This window comes from Lepidothrix coronata, unplaced genomic scaffold (genome assembly GCF_001604755.1).
Source record: "Lepidothrix coronata isolate B3197 unplaced genomic scaffold, Lepidothrix_coronata-1.0 Scaffold185, whole genome shotgun sequence".
Taxonomy (NCBI): domain Eukaryota; kingdom Metazoa; phylum Chordata; class Aves; order Passeriformes; family Pipridae; genus Lepidothrix; species Lepidothrix coronata.
The window spans coordinates 188,795-202,063 of record NW_016690365.1 but is presented as its reverse complement, the minus strand read 5'-3'; the positions used below and the strand labels follow the sequence as shown (position 1 = coordinate 202,063).

The 13,269-nt window shown below is 36.5% G+C and overlaps 1 protein-coding gene across 21 annotated transcripts in view; it reads right to left on the bottom strand.

Moving 5' to 3' along the window:
- MPDZ (multiple PDZ domain crumbs cell polarity complex component) overlaps nt 1–13,269 on the bottom strand; it is a 107,927-nt gene that overhangs the window by 30,403 nt on the left and 64,255 nt on the right. For 10 of the 21 annotated variants that reach the window (XM_017830901.1, XM_017830903.1, XM_017830907.1 and 7 more), the window contains 10 exons: nt 12,310–12,414; nt 11,400–11,492; nt 10,753–10,930; nt 8,540–8,650; nt 7,929–8,012; nt 6,729–6,752; nt 5,423–5,524; nt 4,152–4,223; nt 1,245–1,404; nt 439–635 (listed from right to left, as the gene is read on the bottom strand). In XM_017830901.1, coding sequence (XP_017686390.1) covers nt 439–635; nt 1,245–1,404; nt 4,152–4,223; nt 5,423–5,524; nt 6,729–6,752; nt 7,929–8,012; nt 8,540–8,650; nt 10,753–10,930; nt 11,400–11,492; nt 12,310–12,414 — 1,126 coding nt within the window. The remainder of the gene's footprint in view (nt 1–438; nt 636–1,244; nt 1,405–4,151; nt 4,224–5,422; nt 5,525–6,728; nt 6,753–7,928; nt 8,013–8,539; nt 8,651–10,752; nt 10,931–11,399; nt 11,493–12,309; nt 12,415–13,269) is intronic. The other 11 variants (XM_017830916.1, XM_017830918.1, XM_017830921.1 and 8 more) reach the window with 7 other exon arrangements.

Sequence of the window (13,269 nt, the reverse complement as noted above, 5' to 3'; positions counted from 1 at the left end):
CTGGTTCCCCAATTTAATTTCCATATTCCGTGTTACACAACATAAAAATATTCTGCTATTATCACACTTCTATAGCTAGGGAAGTAATCAGAGAGGTCTGGAGCACTCCAAAAACAGATGGACTAAAGGATTTCAGTATTTTTCATAGTCTGCAACTCATTGCCCTTCTATATGTCTCCACAACCCCAAAACTGCTGTTATCCCCCATTTTTTCCATTTTAAATACACAAACACACCTTTACTTAGCACTACTATAGCCAGAAAAGCTGCAACTAATTCGCTTATATCAGAAGGAAAATCTCATAGCATAGTGATACATTGGATAAACTGGGGATTTCAAAGTTCACTGAAGAACATCCATATTGCAGAAAGAATCCACTATCTTACTGCATTTTAAATCAGTATGTTTGGGTTTCAGTATAAATTGAAAAAACTCACCTCTAGCAACTCATCTGCAATCTGTAACCTGCCATCTTTTCCAGCTGCTCCATTAGGATCAATTCCCACTATAAAGACACTCATCCTGGATCGGTCTTTGTTACCAGCAAGACTAAGTCCCAGACCTGTCCTTCCTTTTTCCAGTTCAATCATGTGTAACTCCCCTGGTAGATTTCCATAGCGCTGCACGATCTTTTCTAAATGTAAAAGTGTGGGCAGCAGAGGTTGGATTTATATTAGAAAGTTTCACAAGTCACCTAGAGTCAAGATCAGTGTCCAGTGGGCAGTATCTGACAGAAAAATCACAAACTGGATGAGAAAATTTTCAGTGTAAACCACACCTTCTTTTAAGCTAAGCCTTAGGTGATTTACAATATTATTTCTAGTTTCCTGTTTTCCTTATAATTTCAGAAAACATTAAAACTTTTCTTAAAAAAAGATTTTTCACACATAAAAGCAATAATATTCTCTCCAGTAACGCCTTCAGGTAACAGAAACTATCACATCAATCATTGTCATCAGTTAATAGGAGTACAATGAAATTCTCTGAGTAGTACTACATGTGAAACAACGAATTTAGACCATGGAGGAAAACAGAGATTGTAGTACAATGATCAAGAAAAAATGCGTTTCATATCTTACCATGAGCACTTGACCAAGCACAACTAAAAGAGCAACACTTAACATCCAAACCACGAAGCACATGATAAAGAAGCAGTTCAAACAGGATGACCCCACTCCCATATCTTATGCAGTGCTATTTTAACATCGAGTATTGCAAACATTATCACAAAGGATAAACTTACTCCAGCTGTAACCAAACTCATCCTCCTCCACATCTTCTGGCACTCTGGAGGAACATGACTGTGCAACATCACAGCTCATTCCTGAAAATGCTGAAGGAGGGGGCAGAGGCAAATTACAAAGTGAAGTCTTTTCTGGTTCTACATTGGACTGACCGAATGCCTGTGGAGAATAAAAAAAATGCAGTGGCTAAGAAAATGTAGACTCTGTGTAGGGCAAACTAGTATACAAAAACGTCAAAATGGTAATGACTATGGCTTTGAAGTTTAAATATCAAGCAACTGAAACTCTAAATTATTAACACAACACAGAAAGGCTGAAAGAGATCATAGACAGAAACAAACACCAGGCAAGGTAAGAGATAACATCACTCCAAAATGTATTTGGAAACAAACAAAACTCACAATAAAAGCCCAATTCAGTAAAGTTTTATGTGCCACTTAATATTTCTGAAAAAGTCTCTTACAAAGTCTCAAGTGATTTTTTTTTTAATGCTCTAATTGCAAAAGACTTATACCTCATTTTATTTTTAAAAGCCACTGCATATAATTTCTTCCTATCATATGCTTTGGAAGCCAAATACGAGGAAAGGGAAAGGAAACAAAAAACTAGATGCTTTCAAAAATGCCTCCAGGAAAAAAAGAATAACTGGCATATTAACTGAAAGGAAAATTAAAAACTGAAATGAAACAGATGATAATTGACGAAATCTACAGTGACTGGACTTTTTCAGTCTTATTTACTAGTTTCCAATAAAGTGCACAGAGGAGATCAAACAAAGAAAGATACATATTAAACCACAAGAGACAGATACTTTTAGTCTTGATGTGGTCTATTCATATTCATAAAAAAGTAAGAAGTACAAACACGCGACTACTGCAATGCAATGGTTAAATGCCCAAATCTGCAATATGGCAAGCCTCCGTTCAAGTAATTTCCCCTGAGGAATATGGACTCTGATCAGGGATTTCACTAAGTGTTTTTAATTTGTATGACTTTGTCTTGCTTAGAGTAAACATCTAAGCAAGAAACTTGTGTCTGAATATCATAATTCTGAAGCTTATGCATGCCTAAGAGACTTTGATACTGGAAGATCAGCTATTGATATAAGCAACAAAAACTTTAAAAGAAAACCAACTATTTTTCCAATAGTAGAATTTTCAGGTGTGTTGCCCTAGCTTGATAGCCCTGTTCTCATCATTTCAGCTTTCACTACTTCCATTAGCAAAAGTCTGAATACAGTATTTCAGATTGTGTCTCTAGGTGCCAAAACCACTCAGATAATTTCTTCATCAAAGGCAACCGACTGAAATGAATAACAATGTACATCTTCCAAATTGAAGGTGTTGAAAAACTTAGGAAGTTACCAATTTAGTCATATTGAGATTTAAGAAAAGTCCCATCTCCCAGTGAAGATGACTTATCTGAATTCTGTAACTCCAAAGATTTAAAGAAATTGCAAATGCCCTGTTTCAGTTCTCTCATTCTGCTTCTGCTCGAAAAACATTTTCCTTTCATTTAGGAACTTGTTCTAGGAACTTAACTAAGAAGTCATTAAATGTTAAAAGTGTGGGAAGTTTTCATATAACAGCCAAATTAATAATTTTTATAAAAAATGCAAAGAAATGCTATATGACTTCATATCTTTAGTAACCTTGTCTCATGCTTCCAATCTAAGACAATGTCATCCTGCTGAGATGATACCTAGCATCTCAAAACTGAAGCAGCAAAATTCTACCAAAGACATTGTCACCCATCAGAATGAGAGTAGGGTGGAAACCCTATCTAGTAACATTCAAAGTGATTTTTCACAATCAAAATTCGCGTGTCCACCATAAAGAAAAGTTGTAACATACCTCCACATATCAAGGAGGAGTGAAAGGGAGAGTAAATCTAGAAACACTATTTTTTCAGAGTGCTTCCTAGAATTTAACTAGAAAGCTACATAATATACTGAAAAAATGAGGAAATACAGTGTTGTGGTGGGTAGACCTTGGCCAGTGGTCAGCTGCCCATCAAAGCTGCTCTATCACTCCCCTCTTCAGCTGGACATGGGAGAAAAAAACAAGATAAAAGTCACCCCATAGTCCCCACAGCTACCACCACCTTGCCACGCAAACCAATAGCAAGTGTGAGAGCAAACCAGATCAGCAAACCTTACAGTAGTCTCTCTGTTTTAAAACTAGAATTAACATTAATTTAGGGGTACTCTTTGCAAATGACAGTGTCCAAGAACAGCAAATTTAATGAAAACATGACTGAAAAAACAAACAAAATATTGGTCAAGGACCTCTGGAAGATCTGTAAGGTATGGACGTATGGCTACATCCTGACAGATTAACATTTATTAACTGCAGTCACCATAATCTGATTGACAAAAAATGCTTCTTTCTGTACCTTTGTACAAATGTACCTAAATCTGAATATTTCTGAAGGAAATGCTGAAATGAAAGTAAAAGCAAGGCTCCTTTGTGGGAAGGGTGAAAAGCATGCCACAATGCCATTTGTGTGGAGGGGAAAACATCCTGCCTCCAGAACTCAACCTGACACACGTGCACAGCCAAAAGCAGAAGCTGGCCTCCACAGTTTACACACACATAAGACTTTTGCTCCCTGAATCGGGCAACACACAGAAAACCTAAAATACTTTAACTCATGAAATACTTTCAGTGTGCCACAGCACAGTATTTCATTTAAAATGCAAAGCATCAGAGAGCGCATGAACCAGTTCGGCTACCAGGGTCACTCTGATCACAGCCAAGCAAATATTGAAAATGGCAGCAAGTCTGGAGCTTGAAAAAATGAAGGCACAGGCAGAGGAAGAAGCAGTACTCTGGAAGGTATCGCAGGCCATGTACAAATGTAGAGCACACATACAGTAGGACCCACTGATGGGAATCAAGACAAACCTTGAATGGTGTGGGAGCAAAGGGGTTAGTTGGGGAACAACGGAAGGTAACCCTAACTGGATTCGATACCTCCTACAGTAACAGAAAACAGCAATCCACATGTTACAGCACCTTTGGCAATACACAGTACTGTTAATGAATAACTCATTTTCAATTATGGATTCATTTTACTATTGCAGCAACTTTATTAGTTCTACTTATAAACAGACAAAAGTATTTAATGGTTATTAAGGACCCTGATTCAGCAAAGTAACTTACTGTACCCGAACCTTAGTTCAGCAAGAGAACAGAGATGACAAAAAGCCATTCTTATATTAATGCTAAAAAAGAAATTATGCAGAAACTGCAAGACCATTATGTATTCTTTTAAAATGTGTGCAATATTTTTCAGAAATACTTTTGAAAATATAGAAAATACAAGCCATCATTTATATTACATATCTGTTCCCTTTCCTCAGATACAAAACTGTAACGAACAGGAAAAACAGTTTTAAGAACACACATGCAATTATATACTACATGTATTATCACAGATGTTCATTGCACATATGATGTATTTGACAACATGGGAAAACAGAAGGGCACAATCACTTCCAAGATGTAAAACCAGTTAGAAATTATTTTATTAAATCAGAAATGCATGCAAAGAAGAATTAAGCTTTTATTTATTACTGTGTTAGAGGGTAACTCTGTTCCCATTGTGAACAACATGCAGTAAGCACTAATCACCAAAAGAAAAAAAAAAATCTAACTTTTTTAATATTTCCAAAGATGTCAGCATCTTGTTCATGGTGCATTAAAAGATTTTTCAAGAAGTAGAAGGAAAATATTTTCAGCATCATAAACTGAAAGCTGCTAATGTTTGGATTTTTTCATGCAAAAATAAAAGTAAGATATTAAAGCTGCAAAGTTTTAACCACGTAAAAGAAGTACATAGCAGCAAAACACTTCACACACTGATGAGAGAGTTACACTCATGGGGATACTTTAACATATACCACAGGGACTGATCTTGTATTTGAGAACCTACTCCTTTGGTAGCTCTGAATAGCTCAGATTTAGTAGTTATGACTACTAGAGCTGGTGTTTTCTACTTCTCTATAACTTCCTTTATGTATATTTGTCTGTGTAATTTTAATTCCCACTCTCATCAGCATAGTATTTTACCCAAACTTGTATAAAAGAATTTGAATGCAGAGAGACACAAATGTCAAAGAAGCACACATATTGTGTTTGGTGAGTCAAAAGCAGACAGTGTGTCATCCTCCCACCTTGCTGGTGTTGAACTGAGAAGAATCAGCAAATGGGTTAGTGCTGCTGAAGACACCTGGCCTACAAAAAACACTGTTCTGCGGGAAAGATGGAGAAGAGTTCTAAAAGGAAAGCATAATAGAAACTAAGCAAAACCAATTTTAAATGAACCCTTTTTACTCATGAAGCAAAACATATTTATGTAGTTGTTTGGGCTAACTAAACAAGGTCCACTTCCTGCACTTTGCTACAGATAGGTGAAAGTGGGCAAAACTGTATTTGCTCTGTGTTTCTATCAGCTTTGTTTAGCATAGCAAAGAGTATTCTCTACTTCACAAAGAGTAGAGAATCAAGTACAGAATTGAGCAGCACAAAGATGAGTAAATTTATGTGCTATTTGTACAATTTTGTACAAGCATTTTTAACTTCGCAAAAGAGAAGGTTTAGTAATATTAGGCATCTCTAAGCAGCTTTCATATCTAATAATGACTTTTACTGAACACTTTGTATATGAGTGCATGCACCTATAATTGCCTGAATTTATAGTTTATTGAAACTAAATTCTCTGGTCTTCTGTTTTAGCGATGGAAGGTATTTCCTCATTATTATTTAACATGAAAACAGTTTACACATTTAGACGAAATTAAAGGATGTAATTCGATCATTTATATTCCTTACTCAGTTTTTGTACTGTACTCTATTTTGAGATCAAAACAAACTTAATTAAGAAGGACCAGCTCTGATCGCACAGTTTGTTGGAAATATACCATGTATACATGATACAGATGTATCCATCTGACAATAGCCTACAAGTCTTAGGTCTGTAAGTTAAACACTGTGGAAAACAAGAAGTATGGTAAATGGAGAGGAATGTGAAAAGCTTGCAGGATCGTTTATATTGAGAGTAATTTAATCCAAACGTACACTGCTGTTTAAAAATTTTCTTAAAGCATTTTGCTTTTTTCTAAATGCTTCTGAAAATAGTAAACGCATCCCTAAACATTTATTTTCAAATACTGTATTGCAAAAAAGTAATGTAATTTGATAAGACAATATAGGTCTTGACTTTACTGTGTCTTCAGCAGTGAGAAAGCAATGCCATGCATGAACAAGGTTTCTCACTGTCAAGTCACTCAAAGTCAACAGGCTGTACCCTTAAGGTACAGTAAGATTTTTTGTTTACACACCTCTTTTAGAGAAGTTTGCAACAAGTAATTTGTTACTGTAATGATCCTATTACACTTTAACACCTGCATTTGTCATCTGCGTAAAATTTTAAAATGTATCTTGATGGAATTTTAGGAAACTAAGAAAAGCATCACAAACCTTACATATATCAACAGTGACATCCTAGTAAAAGAGGAAACAAATGTCAGCTACAGTAATTCAAAAGCTTGCCTTTTATATTTTTCATGATGGCATGGTTCCTAAAATACTAGTCCAAATTCTAATCATGCAACAGTATTGTGTGAATACGGACTGACTACTATAATAAAATATGGAGCATTTGAGTTTGCCTGAACAGTTCAGTTTAGCATACCTTCTTGCACAGAATAAGAAAAGCAAAGGTTAAAATAAAGGGCATTTTCCCTTTTGCTGTTTTTTATTCAAATCAAAACCTAAATTAACAATATTTTTTTTATCTTTTTTTTTCTTTTTTCAACTAACTTTTGTTCATAATTTTATTAATGTGTCCAAGATGCTAAGGTATCAGACCCTAGCTAGCATTTCCTATAGCACAATGCTGTAGGCATAATACTATGGCATCATAATCACGGTGACATTTTATTTCTTACTCAGAAATAACCAGAGCAGTATTGGTATGAAACACAGACTCAGTGGGTAACTCCTTATTAGCAAAATTATCCTTTGCTTAATTAGCTATTAGTAAAATAGCTTTTCACAGCCCATTTGCATTACTTGGACTACTCTGGAGTACTCAGTATCTCTTTTATCTGCTAGATAAGCCTGAATGAAAAAAACAAAGCAGAACTGGACTCCTTAGCTACATATCACTTGAAACTGACTTCCTGGCTAAATACAACCTGTATCATATTAAATATAGCTACTCTGTGCAGGCAGCTAGCTATTTGGGTGACTGTACATGAATGAAACCAGGAAATTTCCTTATAAGATCTCATTATAAAGTACAGATGCAAATTTCAAAAGATGAAGATAATAAATATAATGCCATTTACGAAGATCACAATGTAATGTATGTGTACAGCAAGAGCAATTGCAATGTTTCTTCTTACAGAGAAACAAGGGTTTGTTAGTACAGTTAAAAAAACCAAACAAGCTTAATAATTTGAAAATAGAACAAAGAACTACAATTAGAAATAGGAAAGGAACATTCTCTAAACAAAAGTAAGTTGTGATAAAGTAGTGGCATCACTCCCATCCCAACCTGGCCTAAGCATTCAGCAGTGGCAATTCTGTTCATATCACAGCAAACACAAAAGCCTTAGTTTAGTAGTTTGAGTATCAAAAAACAACATTCAACAGAGCTTTTTCATGCAACTTTACCTTAGATGACTGACGATAAAATGGGTTAGTAGTTTTCTGCTCACAGGGAGCAGAAGCTGCAGAAGGGCTATAAAGAGACTCTGGCTGGGGAACAAGAGTTATGAGACAACTAGTAAATAAACACGCAGCTTACACAGATTCTACAAAGAGGAAGTTTAGTTTCTAGTGATGCAAGCAACTTATATTAAAGCTCAGTAGCTTTTGTCTGCAATGTCCATGCAGCTTAGTGACACAAAACTTCCGTGTACTTCTAGGTCCTTTCATTAATGTCCAAAGAATTTTATAACAGGTGCTGTATTTCTGCATGCGCTCCTCAGACACGCTGTCAATCTCTAAGAGTTGGTTTTAGTTAGACTCCTACTCTGCCCCCCAGCAAATTATCTTTCTTGAGGCTTTTCAAAATAGTTTGTGGACGGTGTGCTGGAGGGTAATTCCAAATCCAAATCGATTTCATTCTAAATGGAAATAATACTTAAATCAAATCTTTGTTCCTAAAGTATCTGAGATGGCACTTTCAGGATTAAATATCCCATCCCCAAACACCACCATCTTGAACATTTGTTTCATTTATTACTATGTATTACATCTCTTTCAATATTCTTAATGCTTACCCTTGGTCTGCTTATAATGCTCTGTACCATAAAGACTACAGGATTGCCTGCCTTCCGTATGGCTTCCACAGCTTGTTCATGGCTGGCATCTCTGAGGTCAATTCCATCCACCTGTAATTGGAAGGCCTCATCTTAACATTGCAAGAAGCTACAAGAATCATGAGTCAGTTTTGAGTTTTGGTTAGGAAACTTTGACTAAAACCTGAGCCCAAACCTCTGTTTCTAGTGGAAAGCTTTCTAGTAACTTGGCCTAAAGTCCCTCACACACAAGTTTGAGATTTCCAAGAGCACTGAAAGGACATTAAATAAATATTCTCTTATTCTTCTGTTTTAAAAACAGGTTTTTCAACATTCTTGGTTCAGGCTCCATTCATTTTTTCCATAGGCAATATAACATAGCAGATATGATAATCTGAAGACAGTGGTAGTTTTTGCCAAATACTGCTTCCTGTAAATTCTATCTCAGAGAAATCTGTCTCCCAGGACTTTATGAGATTTACAAACAGAAACTTGTTAGGTGCTGTAGAGTCTTTCACAACGTTTTTTTGGGGGAGTTGTTTGTTTGTTTGTTTGCTTTTGAAAAGCAAGATAAGACCAATTTTAGCTACTAGGCACTTTCTCCAGAAGTCAAATTTTTAGGTCAGAGCTGAAAAGCTTTCTCTCTTCTAGAAGAAGGCACTTACAAAGGATGGCTAAGGATAAATTTCTGCCTGGTTGTTTTTTCTTCATGTCTTCATGTATATTGGTGAGTGAAAAAAAATTGCCAGGTAAGAACAATGTTAAGGTGAGGTTAGCATCAGTAAAGTATTCTCACAAGGACCACAACAAAAGCTAGAAGCTAACACAGAAAGGTTATTTGTTAGTGGTAATTTTTGCACACAAAGTTATATGACTTTACATGACAACTTTTTAATTGTCTAACTCTACCTTAAACTTAACCATTCAGTGTAAATAAGAGAGCACAAAAAGAACCTGAGAGAAATTCTAAATCTATGAGTAACTGAACAAAGGCTCTCCAACTCCCCGTGTCTGAAATACTGTATGCAATAGTGGAGATAAAGCTCAGATATGTCACAACCTGAGAAACTGAAATAATCCATTCAGAAGCAGTCACATTAACATAACATTTTAATTTCACTCACCCATTCCAACTTCTGCAATTATCACTGTCAGAGCCAACTGCACTCATAAAAATCCAGTTATTCAAATAAAATGACTATTTTTATTTTGTGACCATCAAGCAAAATTCCAACTCCCGTCTTGTTATAACAAACATCTTGTTATATAAAAAACTGTTCCATCATATTGAAGAAAGTGCTACTTATACTAAGGTATTATTTCAAGATCCTTGATAGGGACCTTGTAGCAAACAGCAAACTGCAGCTCAGTGCCACTGTGTAAAGCAAGCCCAGTTTGATCCACAATCACCATCTCCGTCACCCCTCTTGTTACATTCTTACTGATGGACAGTCAGCTAAGGACATCTAGCAGGATGGGGGGCAGTTCCTAAGAGCCTGATGCTGGAGACAGGGTAATGCCTGACACTGATAATCATCACAGGGAAGACCTATTCTTTCAGCATGTTCATTCTTCAGTATCTTTAAGCAAGAAAGCAAAAGTGGCTGTATGAACACAGGACTGGCTAAGTAGAAGAGAAATCTAGATAAATCCCTTCATGCAACACCAATGGCTACCTCACCCTCAGGTATGGACACAAGTGTACTTATTTTCCCAAACATCAAAGCCAGATTTCTTCATGTCAGGAATTAAAAAAAAATGTGTCTCCCTTAATTACTGCACAAGATGCATAAGAATGATATGATATGATTAAGATTTAAGAGGGAAATAAGCTTGGTATTTATTTGCATGATCTGCACTGGCCATTTCTGTTGCTACCCAATAAGCAATAGTGAAATCTTTTAGCTTCACCAAACTTAAGCTTTTTCCTACACATGCTGGCTTTAAAACAGGCAGGTTGAACTGCTGGCTTTGTAGTACCCTGCTCACATAGTCAGTCATCTATGCTTCAGGTTAGATATTCAACTTAACAGACAGCTGACTGCACATAAACATCAGCAGATGGTAGCACAGTCTGCATGGCTCAAGTGGTGTCAGCTGGAGCAATTACACAGCTGTCAGCCCAGAACTACAAATCCATCTCAGCGGCTCCTGAGATGCTGGGGGAATTGCAGCAAAAGGCATTCAGCTGGTACCTCTACAATTCGATCTCCAGTTTTCAGAGTTCCATTTTTGCCAGCTGGGCTGTCTTCCAGGATGTGCTTGATAAAGATCCCTCTCATCACTTCTCCGTTACTCAGGCGGCTCCCCATCCCTCGTCCTCCAACAATGCTGATCCCCAATGACTTGCTAGGCTCTCTCCAGAGTTCAACCCTGTTGGGAAAAAACAAGGGCCAAAATAAATAAAAATCTGTTGTGATTATGACAACGCTGCACACTGAAGACACCTGGATTTGCACAATTATTTTATTCTAAAATAACCCTCCTTGCAAAGTTTTGTTTTTCAGTGGGAGTTATCGTCTGAATTGCTCAGCAGCTCTGTAATTGAGTCTAGTGTTGGTCACTTTATTTTGGATTCTGATAAAAACTTTGAATCCTTCTATTCCTCTCTTCTTTCTGGATCCCAAAGAATCAGCCTGGGATAAGTAAAGATAAATTACTAAAACAATCAAGACACTGTTAGATTTAGCCCAATGGCAGTAAAAATCAACTCCTGCAATGCACAACATACATAATTGCAGCAATTCTGCTGTTTTCTTACTCCTCTTAAAATATACTATGTGTTTCAAAACTTTTATATTTCATATGACATTTTATTCTGTGCAACTAGATCTGCACTTACTTTCTGGGCTGGTTCCAGTTACTGAAAGCTGCATTTTGAAATTCACTTTCTTCTCCCTCCCCCTCTTCACGTTCTGGAAGCTCTGAGAGTTCCCTAATGATGAACAGGAACATGCAATTCATTTTTAAAGAACTCATATAATGATTAGATTTTTCTGAAAAATTTCATGCATTGAATCACCCTGCCAGCACTACAATTTGTACACAGGATTCACATAAGGAATTTCTTCTTCAGATGTCTGTTAGAATACATTTGGTGTTTGGGGATTCCCCATTCATTTTTTTCTGCAATGAAGTCACAATCCACAACCACAGAATAAAAGACTATGCAATTTGGAACAAGAACCAAATCAGAGCTAAAGGTAATTATTGACTGTTTTCAAAATGGAATAAATAACAACAACAGCACTTAAAAAATGTTACTGCTTTTGGAGATGAATTTTAAAAAAACCCAAATATTATTAGTCACTTTGAAATTTTGGACTGTAACTGCAATGAATTTTTGAAACTCAAGGAAAGGATGGCAGAATTAGTTCTTTCCACTTATATTCTGGGAAGACCATCAATACTAAATTCTTATGTTGAAAATACTGAGTATTTGTGGCAACATGTAAATCAAACTGCATGGTATTTAAGAGAAATTTAGGATGAAACAGAATTCAATCTCCTTTTTGGGCAAATCAAACAGTATGAAACAGACCAAACCTTGAAAAAATGTTCAAAAAATTTTCTAGTCAAAGCAAAAATTGTATTCTGAACAGCTTTTTATTGTAATGGCTGCTGGTCTGAAGAAAATCACCCATTTTTCATCTCTTCCAAACCAAAACTTATCTTCCCAATAAAAGTAAAGTGTATGGGAAGAGCTGCAACTGAGAGCTCTGTGGGAGAAAACCATAAGTCTTTTGACTCACCTGACAATATGTGATGGAAAAAGTTCAGGTAGCACAGCTCCCTCTGTCTCTTGTCCCAAACTGGCCCTGTACTCATCTAAATTTTCTGCTGGCACATATGTAATACTGTAATAAAATGGGACATGATTAAAGTAGCATGAGGACTGCCGGTCCTCCCTTTGGTGGGTGTGAGGTATGGATATGAGGAAGCCACTCAAGACTACTTCATTGTCTTCAAAGGCACAATGCAAGTACATTGGGAGTAAGCTATTATATGAATACCTTGTGACTTTGCAACAAATATGTATTTATAGGCAAATTAAGTAGCTGCACAGCATATATATTTCTGTAAAATAAATGGTGCTTGAACAGTGACAAGAGTGTTAACAGAGACATCCAGCTTCAGTTAAATAGAGAGTCCTCAAGGAAAGACAAACACTGAAGGATCTGTGAAGTTTGAGGCACCATTACCATACTAAATGACTGCTGAAAATGTTTCTGAAAGTTGGCTTGTAGGAGGTTTTGTGCTTTCCTATGTGGTTTTGTATTTATTTTGTCCACAGATTTGGACATATAAATGTGTTACAGCATACCACCTATGCTCCAGGGAGCAATCCCCTGCTCAACTCCTTCCTCCACCCCTTCATGCACTTCTAGGCAGTTTGGGACAGATAGTCATGTTTCACCAACCAAATGACATGCAGACTCTACTCGATGTTTGAATGCCAGAAACAGAAATAGTCCAACAGACTGGGGAGGGGGAAACAAAAGAAAGGAAAAAAAGATTTAAGACATGAAGAATATTTCTGAAAAACCTCCACTCTATAGGCAAAAGGATACCATGATATAAACAGGGCCTCCTGTTTATGATGGAGGAGATGGCCCTCCTTTAATGATGCTTTGTCTTCTTAAAAGCATCTAGTTGTACAAAAAGCAGCTTATTATCAGATCCAAGTCTGCCAAGAAGTAAGGTTAATGGAA